Source organism: Trachypithecus francoisi, unplaced genomic scaffold, assembly GCF_009764315.1.
Source record: "Trachypithecus francoisi isolate TF-2019V2 unplaced genomic scaffold, Tfra_2.0 Lachesis_group11, whole genome shotgun sequence".
Classification (NCBI taxonomy): Eukaryota; Metazoa; Chordata; class Mammalia; order Primates; family Cercopithecidae; genus Trachypithecus; species Trachypithecus francoisi.
Genome location: NW_022681456.1, coordinates 91311722 through 91329046, shown reverse-complemented (window position 1 = coordinate 91329046; position 17325 = coordinate 91311722). Strand labels below are relative to the sequence as shown.

Below are 17325 nucleotides of genomic sequence, written 5' to 3'. Positions count from 1 at the left end.
ATAGACTCAGATGGGTCCCTGAGCAAGTTGGCCAAATAGGAACAGCTCCAGCCTCCAGCTCCCAGAGCAAGTGACACAGAAGACGGGAAATTTCTGCATTTTCAACTGAGATACCAGGTTCATCTCACTGGGGAGTGCCGGACAATCGGTGCTGGTCAGCTGGTGCAGCCTGACCAGCAAGAGCTGAAGCAGGGCAAGGCATCCCCTCACCTGGGAAACGCAAGGGGGAAGGGAATCCTTTTTCCTAACCAAGGGAGACTGAGACACGCAACACGTGGAAAATTGGGTAACTCCCAACCTAATACTGCGCTTTACCAAGGGTCTTAGCAAATGGCACACTAGGATATTATATCCCACACCTGGCCCAGAGGGTCCCATGCCCACGGAGCCTTCCTCATTGCTAGCACAGCAGTCTGAGATCTACCTGCAAAGCAGCAGCAAGGCTGGGGGAGGGGCGCCCTTGATTGCTGAGGCTAAGTAAGTAAACAAAGCCACCAGGAAACTTAAACCGGATGGAGCCCACCGCAGCTCAAAGAGGCCTGCCTGCCTCTGTAGACTCCACCTCTGGGGACAGGGCATAGCTAAACAAAAAGCAGCAGAAACCTCTGCAGATGCAAATGACCCTGTCTGACAGTTTTGAAGAGAGCAGTGGGTCTCCCAGCATGGAGGTTGAGATCTGAGAATGGACAGACTGCATGCTCAAGTGGGTCCCTGACCCTTGAGTAACCTAACTGGGGGACATCCCCCACTAGGTGCAGACCGACACTTCACACCTCACATGGCTGGGCACACCTCTGAAACGAAGTTTCCAGAGCAAGAATCAGACAGCAACACTCGCTGTTCAGCAATATTCTATCTTTTGCAGCCTCCGCTGCTGATACCCAGGCAAACAGGGTCTGGAATGGACCTCAAGCAAACTCCAACAGACCTACAGCTGAGGGTCCTGACTGTTAGAAGGAAAGCTAACAAACAGAAAGGACACCCACACCAAAACCCCATCAGCATGTCACCATCATCAAAGACCAAAGGCAGATAAAACAACAAAGATGGGGAAAAAGCAGGGCAGAAAAGCTGGAAATTCAAAAAATCAGAGCACATCTCCCCCTCCAAAGGAATGCAGCTCATCGCCAGCAACGGATCAAAGATGGACGGATAATGACTTTGACGAGTTGAGAGAAGCCTTTAGTCGATCATACTTCTCAGAGCTAAAGGAGGAACTGCGTAACGAGCGCAAAGAAACTAAAAATCTTGAATAAAGAATGGAAGTATGGATAACTAGAGAAGGACATAAACGAACTGATAGAGATAAAAACCACGACACGAGAATTACATGACAAATGCACAAGCTTCACTAATCAACTCAATCAGCTGGAAGAAAGAGTATCAATGATTGAAGATCGAATGAATGAAATGAAGCGAGAAGAGAAGTCTAGAGAAAAAAGAGGAAAAAGAAATGAACAAAGCCTCCAAGAAATATGGGATTACGTGAAAACACCAAATCTACGTTTGATTGGTGTGCCTGAAAGTGAGGGGGGAAATGGAACTAAGTTGGAAAACACTCTTCAGGATATCATCCAGGAGAACTTCCCCAACCTAGCAAGGCAGACCAACATTTAAATTCAGGAAGTACAGAGAACGCCACAAAGATATACCTCGAGAAGAGCAACTCCAAGACACATAATTGTCAGATTCACCAAAGTTGAAATGAAGGAAAAAATGTAAAGGGCAGCCAGAGAGAAAGGTCGGGTTACCCACAAAGGGAAGCCCATCAGACTAACAGCAGACCTCTCAGCAGAAACTCTACAAGCCAGAAGAGAGTGGGGGCCAATATTCAATGTTCTTAAAGAATTTTCAACCCTGAATTTCATATCCAGCCAAACTAAGTTTCAAAAGTGAAGGAGAAATAAAATCCTTTACAGGCAAGCAAATGCTTAGAGATTTTGTCACCACCAGGCCTGCCCTACAATAGACCCTGAAGGAATCACTAAACATGGAAAGGAACAACCAGTACCAGCTATTGCAAAAACATGCCAAAATGTAAAGACCATCGATGCTAGGAAGAAACTACATCAACTAACGAGCAAAATAACCAGCTAATATCACAATGGCAAGATCAAGGTCACACATAACAATATTAACCTTAAATGTAAATGGACTAAATGGCCCAATTAAAAGATACAGACTGGCAAATTGGATAGAGTCAAGACCCATCAGTTTGCTGTATTCAGGAGACCCATCACACATGGAGAGACACGCATAGGCTCAAAATAAAGGGATGGAGGAAGATCTACCAAGCAAATGGAAAACAAAATAAAGCAGGGGTTGCAATCCTAGTCTCTAAAACAGACTTTAAATCACCAAATATCAAAAGAGACAAAGAAGACCATTACATAATGGTAAAGGGATCAATTCAACAGGAAGAGCTAGCTATCCTAAATATGTAAGCACCCAATACAGGAGCACCCAGATTCATAAAGCAAGTCCTTAGAGACATACAAAGACACTTAGACTCCCACTCAATAATAATGGGAGACTTCAACACTCCACTGTCAACATTAGACAGATTAACGAGACAGAAAGTTAACAAGAATATCCAGGAATTGAACTCAACTCTGCACCAAGCAGACCTAATAGACATCTACAGAACTCTCCACCCCAAATCAACACAATATACATTCTTCTCAGCACCACATCACACTTATTCCAAAATTGACCACATAGTTGCAAGTAAAGCACTCCTCACCAAATGGAAAAGAGCAAAAATTATAACAAACTATATCTCATACCACAGTGCAATCAAACTAGAACTCAGGACTAAGAAACTCAATCAAAACGCTCAACTACATGGAAACTGAACAACCCACTCCTGAATGACTACTGGGTACATAACGAAATGAAGGCAGAAATAAAGATGTTCTTTGAAACCAATGAGAACAAGGATACAACATACTAGAATCTCTGGGACACATTTAAAGCAGTGTGTAGAGGGAAATTTATAGCACTAAATGCCCACAAGAGAAAGCTGGAAAGATCTAAAATTGACACTCTAACATCACAATTAAAAGAAGTAGAGAGGCAAGAGCAAGCACATTCAAAAGCTAGTAGAAGGCAAGAAATAACTAAGATCAGAGCAGAACTGAAGGAGACAGAGACACAAAAAACTCTCCAAAAAATCAGTGAATCCAGGAGCTGGTTTTTTGAAAAGATCAACAAAACTGATAGACCACTAGCAAGACTAATAAGGAAAAGAGAGAAGAATCAAATAGATGCAATAAAAAATGATAAAGGGGATATCACCACCGACCCCACAGAAATACAAACTACCATCAGAGAATACTAAAAACACCTCTATGCAAATAAATTAGAAAACCTAGAAGAAATGGATAATTTCCGGGACACTTACACTCTCCCAAGACTAAACCAGGAAGAAATTGAATCCCTGAATAGACCAATAGCAGGCTCTGAAACTGAGGCAATAATTAATAGCCTACCAACCAAAAAAAGTCCAGGACAAGATGAATTCACAGTGGAATTCTACCAGAGGTACAAGGAGGAGCTGGCACCATTCCTTCTGAAACTATTCCTATCAATAGAAAAAGAGGGAATCCTCCCTAACTCATTTTATGAGGCCAACATCATCCTGATACCAAAGTCTGGCAGAGACACAACAAAAAGAGAGAATTTTAGACCAATATCCCTGATAAACATCGATGCAAAAATCCTCAATAAAATACTGGCCAACAGGATCCAGCAGCACATCAAAAAGCTTATCCACCATGATCAACTGGGCTTCATCCCTGGAATGCAAGGCTAGCTCAACACACGCAAATCAATAAACATAATCCAGCATGTAAACAAGAACCAAAGACAAGAACCACATGATTATCTCAATAGATGCAGAAAAGGTCTTTGACAAAATTCAACAGCCCTTCATGCTAAAAACTCTCAATAAATTCGGTATTGATGGAATGCATCTCAAAATAATAAGAGCTATTTATGACAAACCCACAGCCAATATCATACTGATATTGGGCAAGAACTGGAAGCATTCCCTTTGAAAACTGACACAAGACAGGGATGCCCTCTCTCACCACTCCTATTCAACATAATGTTGGAAGTTCTGGCCAGGGAAATCAGTCAAGAGAAAGAAATCAAGGGTATTCAGTTAGGAAAGAAGATGTCAAATTGTCCCTGTTTGCAGATGACATGATTGTATATTTAGAAAACCCCATTGTCTCAGCCCAAAATCTCCTTAAGCTGATAAGAAACTTTAGCGAAGTCTCAGGATACAAAATCAATGTGCAAAAATCACAAGCATTCTTATATACCAGTAACAGACAGAGAGCCAAATCATAAATGAACTCTCATTCACAATAGCTTCAAAGAGAATAAAATACCTAGGAATCCAACTTACAAGGGATATAAAGGACCTCTTCAAGGAGAACTACAAACCACTGCTCAGTGAAATAAAAGAGGACACAGACAAATGGAAGAACATACCATGCTTATGGATAGGAATAATCAATATTGTGAAAACGGCCATACTGCCCAAGGTAATTTATAAATTCAATGCCATCCCCATCAAGCTACTAAAAACTTTCTTCACAGAATTGGAAAAAACTGCTTTAAGTTCGTATGAAACCAAAAAAGCGCCCGCATTGCCAAGACAATCCTAAGTCAAAAGAACAAAGCTGGAGGCATCACGCTACCTGACTTCAAACTATACTACAAGGCTACAGTAACCAAAACAGCATGGTACTGGTACCAAAACAGAGATCTAGACCAATGGAACAGAACAGAGTCCTCAGAAATAATACCACACATCTACAGCCATCTGATCTTTGACAAACCTGAGAAAAACAAGAAATGGGGAAAGGATTCCATATTTAATAAATGGTGCTGGGAAAATTGGCTAGCCATAAGTAGAAAGCTGAAACTGGATCCTTTCCTTACTCCTTATACGAAAATTAATTCAAGATGGATTAGAGACTTAATACCATAAAAACCCTAGAAAAAAACCTAGGTAATACCATTCAGGACATAGGCATGGGCAAGGACTTCATGTCTAAAACACCAAAAGCAATGGCAACAAAAGCCAAAATTGACAAATGGGATCTCATTAAACTAAAGAGCTTCTGCACAGCAAAAGAAACTACCATCAGAGTGAACAGGCAACCTACAGAATGGGAGAAAATTTTTGCAATCTACTCATCTGACAAAGGGCTAATATCCAGAACCTACAAAGAACTCAAACAAATTTACAAGAGAAAAACAAACAACCCCATCAAAAAGTGGGCAAAGAATATGAACAGACATTTCTCAAAAGAAGACATTCATACAGCCAACAGACACATGAAAAAATGCTCATTATCACTGACCAACAGAGAAATGCAAATCAAAACCACAATGAGATACCATCTCACACCAGTTAGAATGGTGATCATTAGAAAGTCAGGAAACAACAGGTGCTGGAGAGGATGTGGAGAAATAGGAACAGTTTTACACTGTTGGTGGGAACGTAAACTAGTTCAACCATTGTGGAAGACAGTATGGCGATTCCTCAAGGATCTAGAACTAGCAATACTGTATGACCCAGCCATCCCATTACTGGGTATACACCCAAAGGATTATAAATCATGCTGCTATAAAGACACATGCACACATATGTTTAGCACTATTCACAATAGCAAAGACTTGGAATCAACCCAAATGTCCACCAGTGACAGATTGGATTAAGAAAATGTGGCACATATACACCATGGAATACTATGCAGCCATAAAAAAGGATGAGTTCCTGTCCTTTGTAGGGACATGGGTGCAGCTGGAAACCATCATTCTCAGCAAACTATTGCAAGAACAGAAAACCAAAGATCGCATGTTCTCACTCATAAGTGGAAATTGAACAATGAGATCACTTGGACACAGGAAGGGGAACATCACACACCGGGGCCTATTGTGGGGAGGGGGAAGGAGGGAGGGACGGCATTGGGAGTTATACCTGACGTAAATGACAAGTTGATGGGTGCTGACGAGTTGATGGGTGCAGCACACCAACATGGCACAAGTATACATATGTAACAAACCTGCACGTTGTGCACATGTACCCTAGAACTTATAGTATAATAATTAAAAAAAAAAAAGAAAATAGACTCAGAAAGCTTCAATTTCTTGTCCAGAGACACAGAGTTCTTGAAAGGCAAAGGACTTAGCCATTAATTCTTAATTCTAAACCCTATACTTCTTCGATACTATCAAAAAAACCTGAGAATAAATGTATACATTAATTTGTGAAATCTCTAGCAACCATTTTGTTGATGTCTAAAAGCCTCCATAATAGAAACACTGTATCTACTAAAGAAATTCACTTACTGGGGTCCAAGAACCATGTCGCCATTGTGCCATCTTTTCTATGAGAGCAGTTGGTAATGAAGTGGTCTTAAGTTTAGAAATAAATGGGCAAGGTGTAAGTACACAGTTCTGTTCAGAAGAAAAATGGATATCATAAAACATTAATGACTGATTTGTATAAAATCTAATACTTCATTTCTTCTGTATGTCTCAAGAACAATTCTATACTAAATTACAAATTGGTAATATGAATGTTTTCATCTTCAAAAGCACTAACTACAGTATTGTCAAGTGTCCGTAGTGGATAATGACTGAATCCTAAAGTTTGGACCATTCTGTCTGATTGCTGAAAAGGAAAAGAGCGTCAGTCCTTTAAAAATACTGCTCAACTGAAACATTCTGAATGGACACAGAACTCTACCTTAAAAAGCACAATATACTTTACGAGTTCATGATATTTATAATACTAGATATACTCCTTCTTCAGTTCAAATAATTGAAATTCACAAGTTAAATGAGTGAGCCCTCAGCAGATAAAGAGTAAAAAAAAAAAATTTCATTAATAAAGCTACAAAGCTGGCAAAACCAAGAACAATAAATTCTATTTTTTTCCCTCTCTCTCTCTCACATACACATTTTTAAGGCATACAAGTTTAAGTGGAAAAAAATAAGTAATCATGGTGTATAAAGTTAAAATGTTGATGTTTAACACATCAACAATCTTTCTGTCTCGTAAATCTTTTTGTTTGTAAACCATGATTCTTTTTACCTGTCTGTCGCTGGGGCGACTAGCTTCATGGCATTCTGTGTCTTCTAACACTGCACTAACTAGCTCATTGACACATTTAACATCTCGCATCTGATACCCATGTCCACATGTCGTTGTGCACTGAAAGAAGAATATAAATAGATGTTTAAAAAACATTGTTTTCTAAAAGTTACATAAACTTCTATTTTCTTAACGAATACCCTGTTAATAATATACTTCCAATAATCTTTTTATCAGTCCTTTATTTTAGATTTAAGACTTAAAAAGAGCAAAGTCAATAAATATGCATATTTATTCAAATTTAGTAAATGCCAATCAAATATTGAAGTTAACCAAGCTGTACAACAATTAATGTATCCTAAAAAGTTGTCATATAAAAATATAAATAGAGGCCTGATATTTTAGAAACAGTCAATATGATTTAAGGAAACTAAATACTTTTCAAACACCACCTAGTGTATGCATGTCATTTAATATACTAAGTAAATTTTAAAGAGACAAAGAAGGAACAGCATATGATAAAGTTAAAGGGAAAATGAGAGAAGGCTTCCTGTCAATTGTGGCAACCTCTGCAGAATAATAAGCTACTCCATCCTCATCCAGCCTGATCATTGCTCATCCTGCAGACTCCTAGCTGCCTGTTCAGCGAAACATCTAAACAATGCCTATCCTAAAAACAATAAAGATATCAATGCAGACACAGAGATGAAAATATTTATAATCTAAATAAAGCTGATAAAAGCATAAAGTCTGTAGCATTTTGGTTAACAAAAGGGAGTTCAAAAGCAAAGCTGAAATATTTATTACAGCAAAATTAGCAGTACTGTCAACATGTTACACATAAAGGTTCACATTTCAGGGTTGTTGTTTTTTTAATAAATCAAGCCAAATTCCATTGCACCCACTAAGGGAGGAGTAAATATAACACAACTGTTGTGTTATTCTGTAAAGATAGATCAAATTAGAAAAACCCGTATCATATACTCACAGGTCCCCATGGTCCTACTTGCCAGGAAGCACATGTATGAAGTTCACATGGACTCAGAGATTCAGGTTTGGTACTTGAGTTACAGAAGCCATCACTCAAGTGATCTTCATTCAGCTGACACCATACCTGCCGCTGCTTTATTCCTTTACCACATGTAACAAGGCACTGTTAAGAATACAACTGATCATTATTTATTTGTAGCATTAGTCAACACAAATGCCTTAAAATAATGCAACGATCAATTTGCATAGGAAAACACAGTAGAAAAACCATTCCCAAATGCATTTTCCCTCACTCCTCCAGAAATATTCACTGGGTAAAATCAGCCTGCCCCTAACTTCTGCTGCTAATTCCCACTGAAACATCCATTTATCCTAGAAACAAAGGTGCAAAACTAACCTTAGAATAAGTATTCATCCCAGGCTGCTGTGGACCCTGGCACTTTCTTATGCAAAGGGTTATAGATTAAATATCAGTTAGTGTTATTGCTAGTCAGATATTGTAAATAGTATAATGACAAACTATCTTGTACATTTCTTTCTTTCTTTTTTTTTTTTTTTGAGACAGAGTCTCACTCTGTCACCCATGCTGGAGTGCAGTGGCCAATCTCAGCTTACTGCAGTCTCTGCTCACTGATACCTCCACCTCCCAGACTCAAGCAATCCTCCCACCTTAGCCTCCCGAGTACCTGGGACCACAGGTGTGTGCCACCACACCCAACTAAGTTTCACTATGTTGCTCAGGCTGGTCTCGAACATCTGAGCTCAAGCAATCTTCCCACCTCAGCTTCCCAAAGTGCTGGTATTACAGGCATGAGGCAGTGTGTGCCTGGTCTGCCTTGTAAATTTCTGATTGCTTTGATAATAGTTATTTACAAAATGATGAAATAAATTTAAGCACTTTTAAATTTTGTAAAGTCTTAGATTACAAAGCTGTACTAACACCATATTTTAATAGTTCCAAGCCTCATGTGTTTAATGTACCTCACTCCATTCACTAGCAGCCCAACTGGGACAGGAAAATTCATTGCAATTCTCTCTTGTCACTCGGGACAGTTCTTGGCATTTATTGTCAGCAAGACGATGGCCAAAGTTATTCATACAATAAGATTCTCGAGACCTTTCCCCTCCTCCACAACTCCTGGAACACTGATTTTAGAAAAAAAAAGTGGTAACTAATGGGAAAAAATCAGATTTTCAACAAAACTGTACTTTAGAGTAACATAAATATGTAATTAGAAAAAAAAGGGCAACTTTTTTTAAGCAGTCATTTTTATTGTACCTGAGACCATTCTGAAAAATGCCATCTTGTGAAGACACAGTTACCACGGCATAGTTCTCGGGTAGGAGGTTTAAGTTGGTCACCACAGTAGTGGTCATCCACTTGAACAGTCTGTCCTTTATGAATGGAATACTTCATGCAATGGATGTCCAAGGTTCTATATCCTTGACCACATTGGGTTGAACATTCACTTTTGCCAATAACATGCCACCTTGAAAAAAGATGTTACTATACTTAGGAGGTATATTACGTAATTAAAAATAGGTTCAGAGACACTCATGCATTCAGTTTTTAAAATTCTGAGAGTTGATGGACAAACCACCAAAAAAACAAAACCAGTCTGGAGCCAGGAAGCCAGCATTATACTACTGACCTCATGCCAGCATTTGGTGGCAGCTTCGGAGGTGCATCCAAGGAACCCCAGGCTTCCTCAAAAACCTTTGAAAACAACTGGTTTAGATCATGATTACCCAATTACTTAGCAGCTGATTTAAGACAATAACTGCATATATCTGACTCCCAATCAGGTAGTTTCTCCCTATGAAATCCCTCTATAAGTATTTTGATTTTATGACCAGGGAATGTCTAGGAATTTGACTACATCGATAAAAATAAAGCATTTTAAAAGTTAACTAGTTTTTGTAAAGTACACCACACTTTCTCATTAATTCATGTAATCTATATTTAGACATGTTTCCAGGGAAAACATGTTTTCCACAAGTAAAAATGTTAGTTACAGCCAAATTATCCCAATTGTAGTCTAGCATTCATCAATGTGAGGGCACCCGAATAACAAAGCACAGAATTCACGAAATTCATTTCCATCCCTAATTGCATTTCAAGAATTTCACTGTACTTCCTTTTACTACTATGTAGTGGATCCAACTTACACAGGCAGTTCTACTACTGTGCTTTTGCTATGTCATCAAACAACACCATAAATATATAGAAATTCTCATCAAGTGAAAGAGGTTCTGGCCATATCTGAATGTTAAAAGGTACCCGCTACAATGCTGAAAATAAATGTATAAATATGATAGATGGACTCATTGTATACCATGTCACTCCAAGACCAATCATGCACACACACACATGCACACACACACAAAACCCAAATAATAAGAAATTTAAATTAGAAGTATAAACTTCCTGTCATGATCTAGGATCAATTTCCCTGAAGTTTAATGGACAAAATACTGATAGAATATCAAGGAAATCAATCAATTTGATTTCTCCAATTCCCAAACTTCAGAAGTTTACTGGTTCATTAATTCAGTGGAAAATAACGAATCATGCTACAAAATTTATTGTTTCAGACCTTTAAACCATCCATTTTCAGATTACAATTTACTTGTATTTATTTTACAGACAACATTGCAATCTTTTTCTACACAAAATGTTGAGGCCTATATACCAGTATTCAGAAAATGCTATGAATGAAAATTCAAATCATCATGTACTGAGTTTTACTACAAATTAGTGAGCCTGAAATTTTTTCATGGCAGGGCAGATGATGAGTAATAATTATATGTCCACTCTGTGTCAGTCACTGTGTTAGACATTTTAATCTTAGCTCACTTATTAATCTGGTTATATTACATATTATTTCTCTTTTACCTTAGTTCACAGTCTGTATTGCAACTTTGAGTAACAAATGATGGAAGTGGCAATTGGTCACATTTTTGATCAGACACAACACTATGATCACTCTTATGTATGCAAGTTATTTTTCTTCGCTGAAGACCTTGGCCAAAGTCAAATGAAAATAAAAAACGAAAGAAAAATTCACAGTTAGATGTTCCATAATTATGTAATTCTGCTAATAGCTTAAAGGAGCCAGCTAAGCAAGTAAAAATTTCCAATGCAACATACAGGATATACCAGTATATTAATCTAGTGAGGAATGACTTTTTATAATAAGTAAGCTGAATCCTGAATGACTGAGAAGTTTGCTTAATGAAGAGATGTACAGAAGATGGGACAGGCATTGGAGTAAAAAGAAATTCACTACAGTGGGATAGAGTGGTTGTTGGTGAATAATTGAGTAGCTGAGGACAATGCTGTTGCTATACAGTACACTATAGTACTGTCATCCATCAGCTTCCTCAGCTACCTCCCCTTTCCCTGCAAGAGGATTACATATCTCTATTGCTACAATGTTATAGTAGCTTCCTGTAGGGGAAGAACTCTTTCCTGTCCATCAGCATCAGGCTTTTTATCAACTGACTGAAAAGGAATATGACCTATTCCAGTCCCACCCAGCTCTCTTTCCTTTTTCCCTCTGCCTCCAGAACATCATTTCCCAGATAGAGCTGATCTTTCTGCCTGGAATCATGAAAGAAAAAGGCATAGACAACAATAAGATCAGTGTTTGTCACTGGTTGTGGGGGAAGGAAGGAAGAATAAATAGATGAAGCACAAGAGATTTTTAGGGCAGTGAAACTACTATGTATGATATTATATTGGTGAATACATGTCATTATACATTTGTCAAACCCAGAGAATTTTTGTACAAATAGTAAACTTTAATGTAAACTATGGAGTTTAGTTAATAATAATGCATCAAAATTGGCTCATCAATTGCACAAATGTGCCACACTAATGCAAGATGTTAATAATAGAGGAGTGTGGAGGAGAATGGCAGAGGGAAGATGGATAAATATGCAAACTTTCTGTACTTTCTACTCAATTTTTCAGTAAACCTATAACTTCTCTAAAAAAATAAAGTCTATTAAAAAAACAAAAAACAAAAACCATGGGCACAGATACCAAGTTGGAGTAGAGCCATAGCAAATTAGCAGCCAAAACATGATATGAGCAATAAATAAACCTTTATTGTTCCAAGCCATTAAGATTTGGTGGTTGTTTGCATGCAGGATAACTACAGCAAAAGCAAACTAAGAGAAGCAGTCATAACTGACCAGACTCATTTGAGCTTTATGCTTTCTTCAATGAGGAGACAGTAAAGAGTTTAAACAGTCAGTGACATGAACAAATTTCTGTTTTATCAAAGTTCAACTTTGTGCTTCCACTTAACTAAATATGATCATATATGTTATCTCTGCTCCTTCCTAAATATCCTTTGAAATAACTATGAGAAATTCTGAAAAGGCACAAACCTAAAAGAACAAAAAAAGAAAAGAAAAAAAAAACAGCAAGAAAAGGAAATTTTGAATATGAAAAGTAGATGGAAATAACTATTTAACAGAACCAAGGAAGATGAAACCTAACCCTGCAAAGTGGAAAAGTAAATAACAAACAAATCATTCATGACACAGAACCCAAGAAAGGCCCAGGAATGGAAAACAGCAGGTTCCTCTGACAGGGTGAATGTGTGAGGGGTAGGCCTGAAATAATAAAGAATTAATTGAAAAGTATTTGAAAAGAACGGTTAGACTACTAGCTTCCTAGTTGAGAGCAGCACTGTTCAATGAAAGCAGAATGTGAATCACATCTGGAACTGTATATTTTCTAGTAGTCACGTTAAAAAAAAAGAAAACAGCTAAACTATTTTTCGTAACCTTCATGTTTAGCCCCAAATATTTAAAATATGATCGTGTGAACATATCAATATAAAATTATTAATAATATATTTTACATTCTTTTTTCATTCTAAGACTTCCAGATTTAATATGTATTTAACACTTATAGCACATTTCAATAGATTAGCCACATGGGGCTACTGGCTACCATATTGCACAGCATAGCTCTAGAAAAAGTAAATTTGAAGGCATAAGACACAGCTGAGAAGAGGTGGGAACACGCTCTACTGAAACAAGGTGGCTAAGTAAAGTTGCCCACATTTAATGGCGTGATCCCAGCCCATTCAGTTCGCAGTCCCCTGCTGGCACCATGCCAGCTTCTGCTATCCCGTGGCACCCTCATGATAATCAGAAGATGAGAGAATTCCTCTCTTGCAGGCCTGTTTAACTCAAGAAAAAAGATCACCTGACAATAACATTTGAGACTTCTCTCCAATGACATGAGAGAGGGCTACTTAATGACCAAGTTACTCTATAATGAAACTTCTAGTTAACTTGTGTGACCCACAGAGGACTTTCAATCAGAATTTTAGTACTTTTAAAATATGAACAAACAGCACAAGATCACTAGACATTTTAGGAAAGCCTCTAACACACAAGAAAAAAGCAAAATGAACAAAAACAAAATAGAACTGGGATGAAACACGTGTAAGTGAGGGAGCAGAAGAAAACTTAAGGACTATGATTAATACACTCAGAGATATGATAGAAGGCAGTACATTCCTAAAACAAAAGCAAGATGTTATGAGAAGAAACATTAAGAAAACAATGACATTGAGAAAATAAATTAGAAAATTAATAGCAGTTCAGGAATGTGAACACCCAAATAATACTAGTTTCCCAAAGATAAAAGAGAAAAGTTAATGTGAGGAAGTCATCTAAGAACATGATAAAATTTATCAAGACAAAGATTTATGTTTCTAAATTGGAATGGCATCTTAATTACCTAGAAAAATAGATGAAAAAAAAAACCAAATCAATGCACATTGTCCTGAAATTTCATACCACTAGAATTAAAGAGAGGATCCACAAAACTTTCAGAATACAACATGCCATGTAGAAGCACAGGAAATTGGAAAACAAGCCAGAAAACAAGGCTTTCAAAATTCTAAAGAAAAACAATCTCTGTACCAGTTGAACTACTGATCGAGCATGAGAATATAGTTACGCCATTTTCAGACATGAAAGGTCTCAAAAATCTACTTTTCTTCTCAAGAAAATACTGAGGGATATGTTCCACCCAATGAAAGAAGTAAATCAAAAAGAGGGATTGATAGGATTTAGAAAATAGGGAATCTACACAGAATACTGAAGAGAATTCCCAGGACAACAACGAAGGGAAATCTCAAGATGACAGTCATTAAACAAGCCTAAAAAGCAACATGAACAAATTAGAGAACAGAGGGCCACAGTAGCCAGAGGTAAAGAAAAAGTGAAGGAAAAATAAAATTGATAGATTCTATAATATGCTTGAAAATATTAAGACAAAATGCATAGTTCTGACAAAAAGTTTAAGGACCGATAACTTTCAGTACACAGAAACAAACAAAATGGAGGGAATTTAACTTTAACTTCAGAGAAACTAAAAAAATTACACAAAAAAAGGGAACATAATCATAGTTCACTATGTGGTAAAAGAAATAAGTTGCTTTTCCCCTGCGCGTGATTGTTTAAGAGAACTCTCCTGCTTTGGACTCCCAAATCATCTCTCACCACGTTTGTCCAAACTTCCATTTTGAATCTTGTTATTCTTGGTGTGTTCACTGCATTTTAAAATGTTCTTTCATTCTCCTGTTGCTGGAATTTCTCCTTCTAACTCCCCATATCCATGGTCACAGACGAGCTTACCCACTCAAGTTGGAATGCTGATCCCAGCTCCCCAAATTCTAATTCTCTTCTAAAAGGATATGCAGGACCTTTCTGTCGAAATAAATTCTTCCTTCTATGTCAACCAAAGCTCTGTGTTTTCTACTCTAGCATTTATACCAGTCTATGTCGCATCATATCTTTGTATCCCTCGACTGAGACACTGCTAAAACAGGAACAATTGTTCCCATGAAATCATTCTGGGAAGCACTGTCTAGATGCCACAGGACCAAGACTGTGCCTTTTCCTGAATAGGGCATCACAGTTCCTTTGGCACCTCGTCAGGTCAGATGGTAGACTGTTCTTTACATTCTCACCATCTTTTGTCATCGGCTCTGGCTGCCTACTTTCTATGATAAGCTCATCTCCACATGGTTCTGAACATCCTTTGCCCTGACCCACTCATGCCCTAATTCCCAAACTGCTTCTCTATTCTTCATGAAGACTTTTCTTCCATTCTACACAAAATTCTCTCTCGTCAGCTTCAATCTCCTCAAAAACTGTTCCCTCCACCTTTTCTTAGGTCCACACTGTGCATATCTATAGTACTATATTTACCATTTTATTAATAAATTAACATATATATTCATGCACCTGTTTCAAGCACTAGAATAAAACTTGAATGCAGAATTGGGATAATCTGAATGTATTCCCTCAATAAATACTTACTGCATTGAACATAATATTACACAATTAAATATTCATAATTACAGACTGCAGACTCTAGTCTTCCCACTTTTTTCCCCTCTACAAATTGCCCTGCTGTTCCCACTCTCCTCCTTTTCTCACTCTATTTCTTTTCATTTTTCATGCCATCTACATAATTATACTTTCTACTGGTCAGGGAAAGAAAATAAAAAGATGAAAGAATGTTTGTTATCTCAACAATAAAAGAGGAAGCCAAGTTGTTGAGAAAGACTGTGTGGAGATGAGTGGAAGAAAACGCAGCTATTTCACCAGGAAGCAGGATATATATGTTAGAGAAACTTTCTGTGGCTGTGAAAAAGAGAACGAGAATGGGAAAGTAAAAGAACAGTAATAGACAGAGAAGGGTGAAAACAGTAACATTAAATAGTGCTGTTAAGTGTAAGAAATAGAAAGAATTAGTGAAAAAAGTAGAAAGGAAAACAAGATTGAAAACCTTTATATGTCAGTGTGGGATATGCATATGGACAGTGGGGAGGAGTCCTTAGGCAGCAAAGACTCAAAAGTACCCAAAATGACGACAGAATGCACAGTCAGTCTTTTGTCCCTTATTGAATGCCAGCGTACCTTGACACATTTTGGTACAGCCTTCCCATGGTCCATAGGGGTCCCATGTGAACAGGTCGCTCCTCTCTTCCAAAGGGATATTGAAGGAATAACGTACATCAGGGTTGTATAAATTACCCACACATAACACCTCAATAAGAACACAAAAGAACGTACAATTAATTCATAAAAAATATTCTTAAGACATCATTTTATATTTGATGTTAAGCACTTAACCAGTAGTTTACTAATATAATTAAATTTAAGTGTTATTATTGATAACTGAGAATTTACCTGCAAAATAAGTTCTTTCTCTTGTCGATTAGTACTATTAATTCTTTCAACTGAGTTGTTGGATCCACTGTATTCAATAACAGTTCTTGTTCCTTGCACATTGACTTCTTTCTTTGATCTACTTAGAACAAAATTTCCATTGAAAAGAAAATTCCCTTCAGCGTCAGATAATGCTGTAAAAGAATAATGAAATAGTAACACCAATCAACAATACAGAAAATACTTGTTTAACTTTTTTTTTTTTTTTTTTGAGATGGAGTCTTGCTCTATCTCCCAGGCTAGAGTGCAGTGGCATGATATCGGCTCATTGCAACCTCCGCCTCTTGGGTTCAAGCAATTCTCCTGCCTCAGCCTCCTGAGTAGCTGGGATTACAGGCATGCACCACCACGCCCAGCTAATTTTTGTATTTTTAGTAGAGACGGGGTTTCGCCATCTTGCCCAGGCTGGTCTCGAACTCCTGACCTCAAGTGATCCACCCGCCTCGGCCTCTCAAGTGCTAGGATTACAGACGTGAGCAACCGAGTCTGGACTTGTTTAACTTTTAAAGTTCAAATCCTTTTTTGAAATTAAAGAATGCAAATGAAAATTAATGTTGAGGAAATAAACTTTATTTTACTGTAATGTGGGATTTTATCAATAAGTTGGATAACTTCAGCACATCAGCCAAAGATATTAAAATAAGTTCACTCTATACGTTTATATCTCAGATGGTCATCTTCTTTCATGAGGCATGTAGCTTCAGAACAAGAAGTGGGAAAGCAGAAAGAAGTCATGACCCCAGCAGACAGATTAGTTCAATCATCCTGGTCATCAGTGGTAGGGAAAGAAGGAGCAGCCAGACTGCTGCATCATTCCATTTATGCCTACCTTAGAAAAAAGGTACAAAGCTTTAAAACTCTAGGATCAACATTCTAGAAGGCTATGCAATGACTATGTCATTCTCTACACAAACATCTAGATCTTTCATAGAAAAGCCCTGTATCCC

At 37.7% G+C, this 17325-nt stretch overlaps 1 protein-coding gene across 1 annotated transcript in view; it reads right to left on the bottom strand.

The window, feature by feature from the left end:
• ADAMTS20 (ADAM metallopeptidase with thrombospondin type 1 motif 20) overlaps positions 1 to 17325 on the bottom strand; it is a 217504-nt gene that overhangs the window by 90363 nt on the left and 109816 nt on the right. The window contains exons 17-24 of the mRNA XM_033222369.1: positions 16340 to 16512; positions 16067 to 16196; positions 11004 to 11130; positions 9387 to 9597; positions 9089 to 9253; positions 8106 to 8270; positions 7118 to 7237; positions 6370 to 6477 (exon numbers count right to left, since the gene is read on the bottom strand). Of these exons, the coding sequence (XP_033078260.1) occupies positions 6370 to 6477; positions 7118 to 7237; positions 8106 to 8270; positions 9089 to 9253; positions 9387 to 9597; positions 11004 to 11130; positions 16067 to 16196; positions 16340 to 16512 (1199 nt within the window). The remainder of the gene's footprint in view (positions 1 to 6369; positions 6478 to 7117; positions 7238 to 8105; positions 8271 to 9088; positions 9254 to 9386; positions 9598 to 11003; positions 11131 to 16066; positions 16197 to 16339; positions 16513 to 17325) is intronic.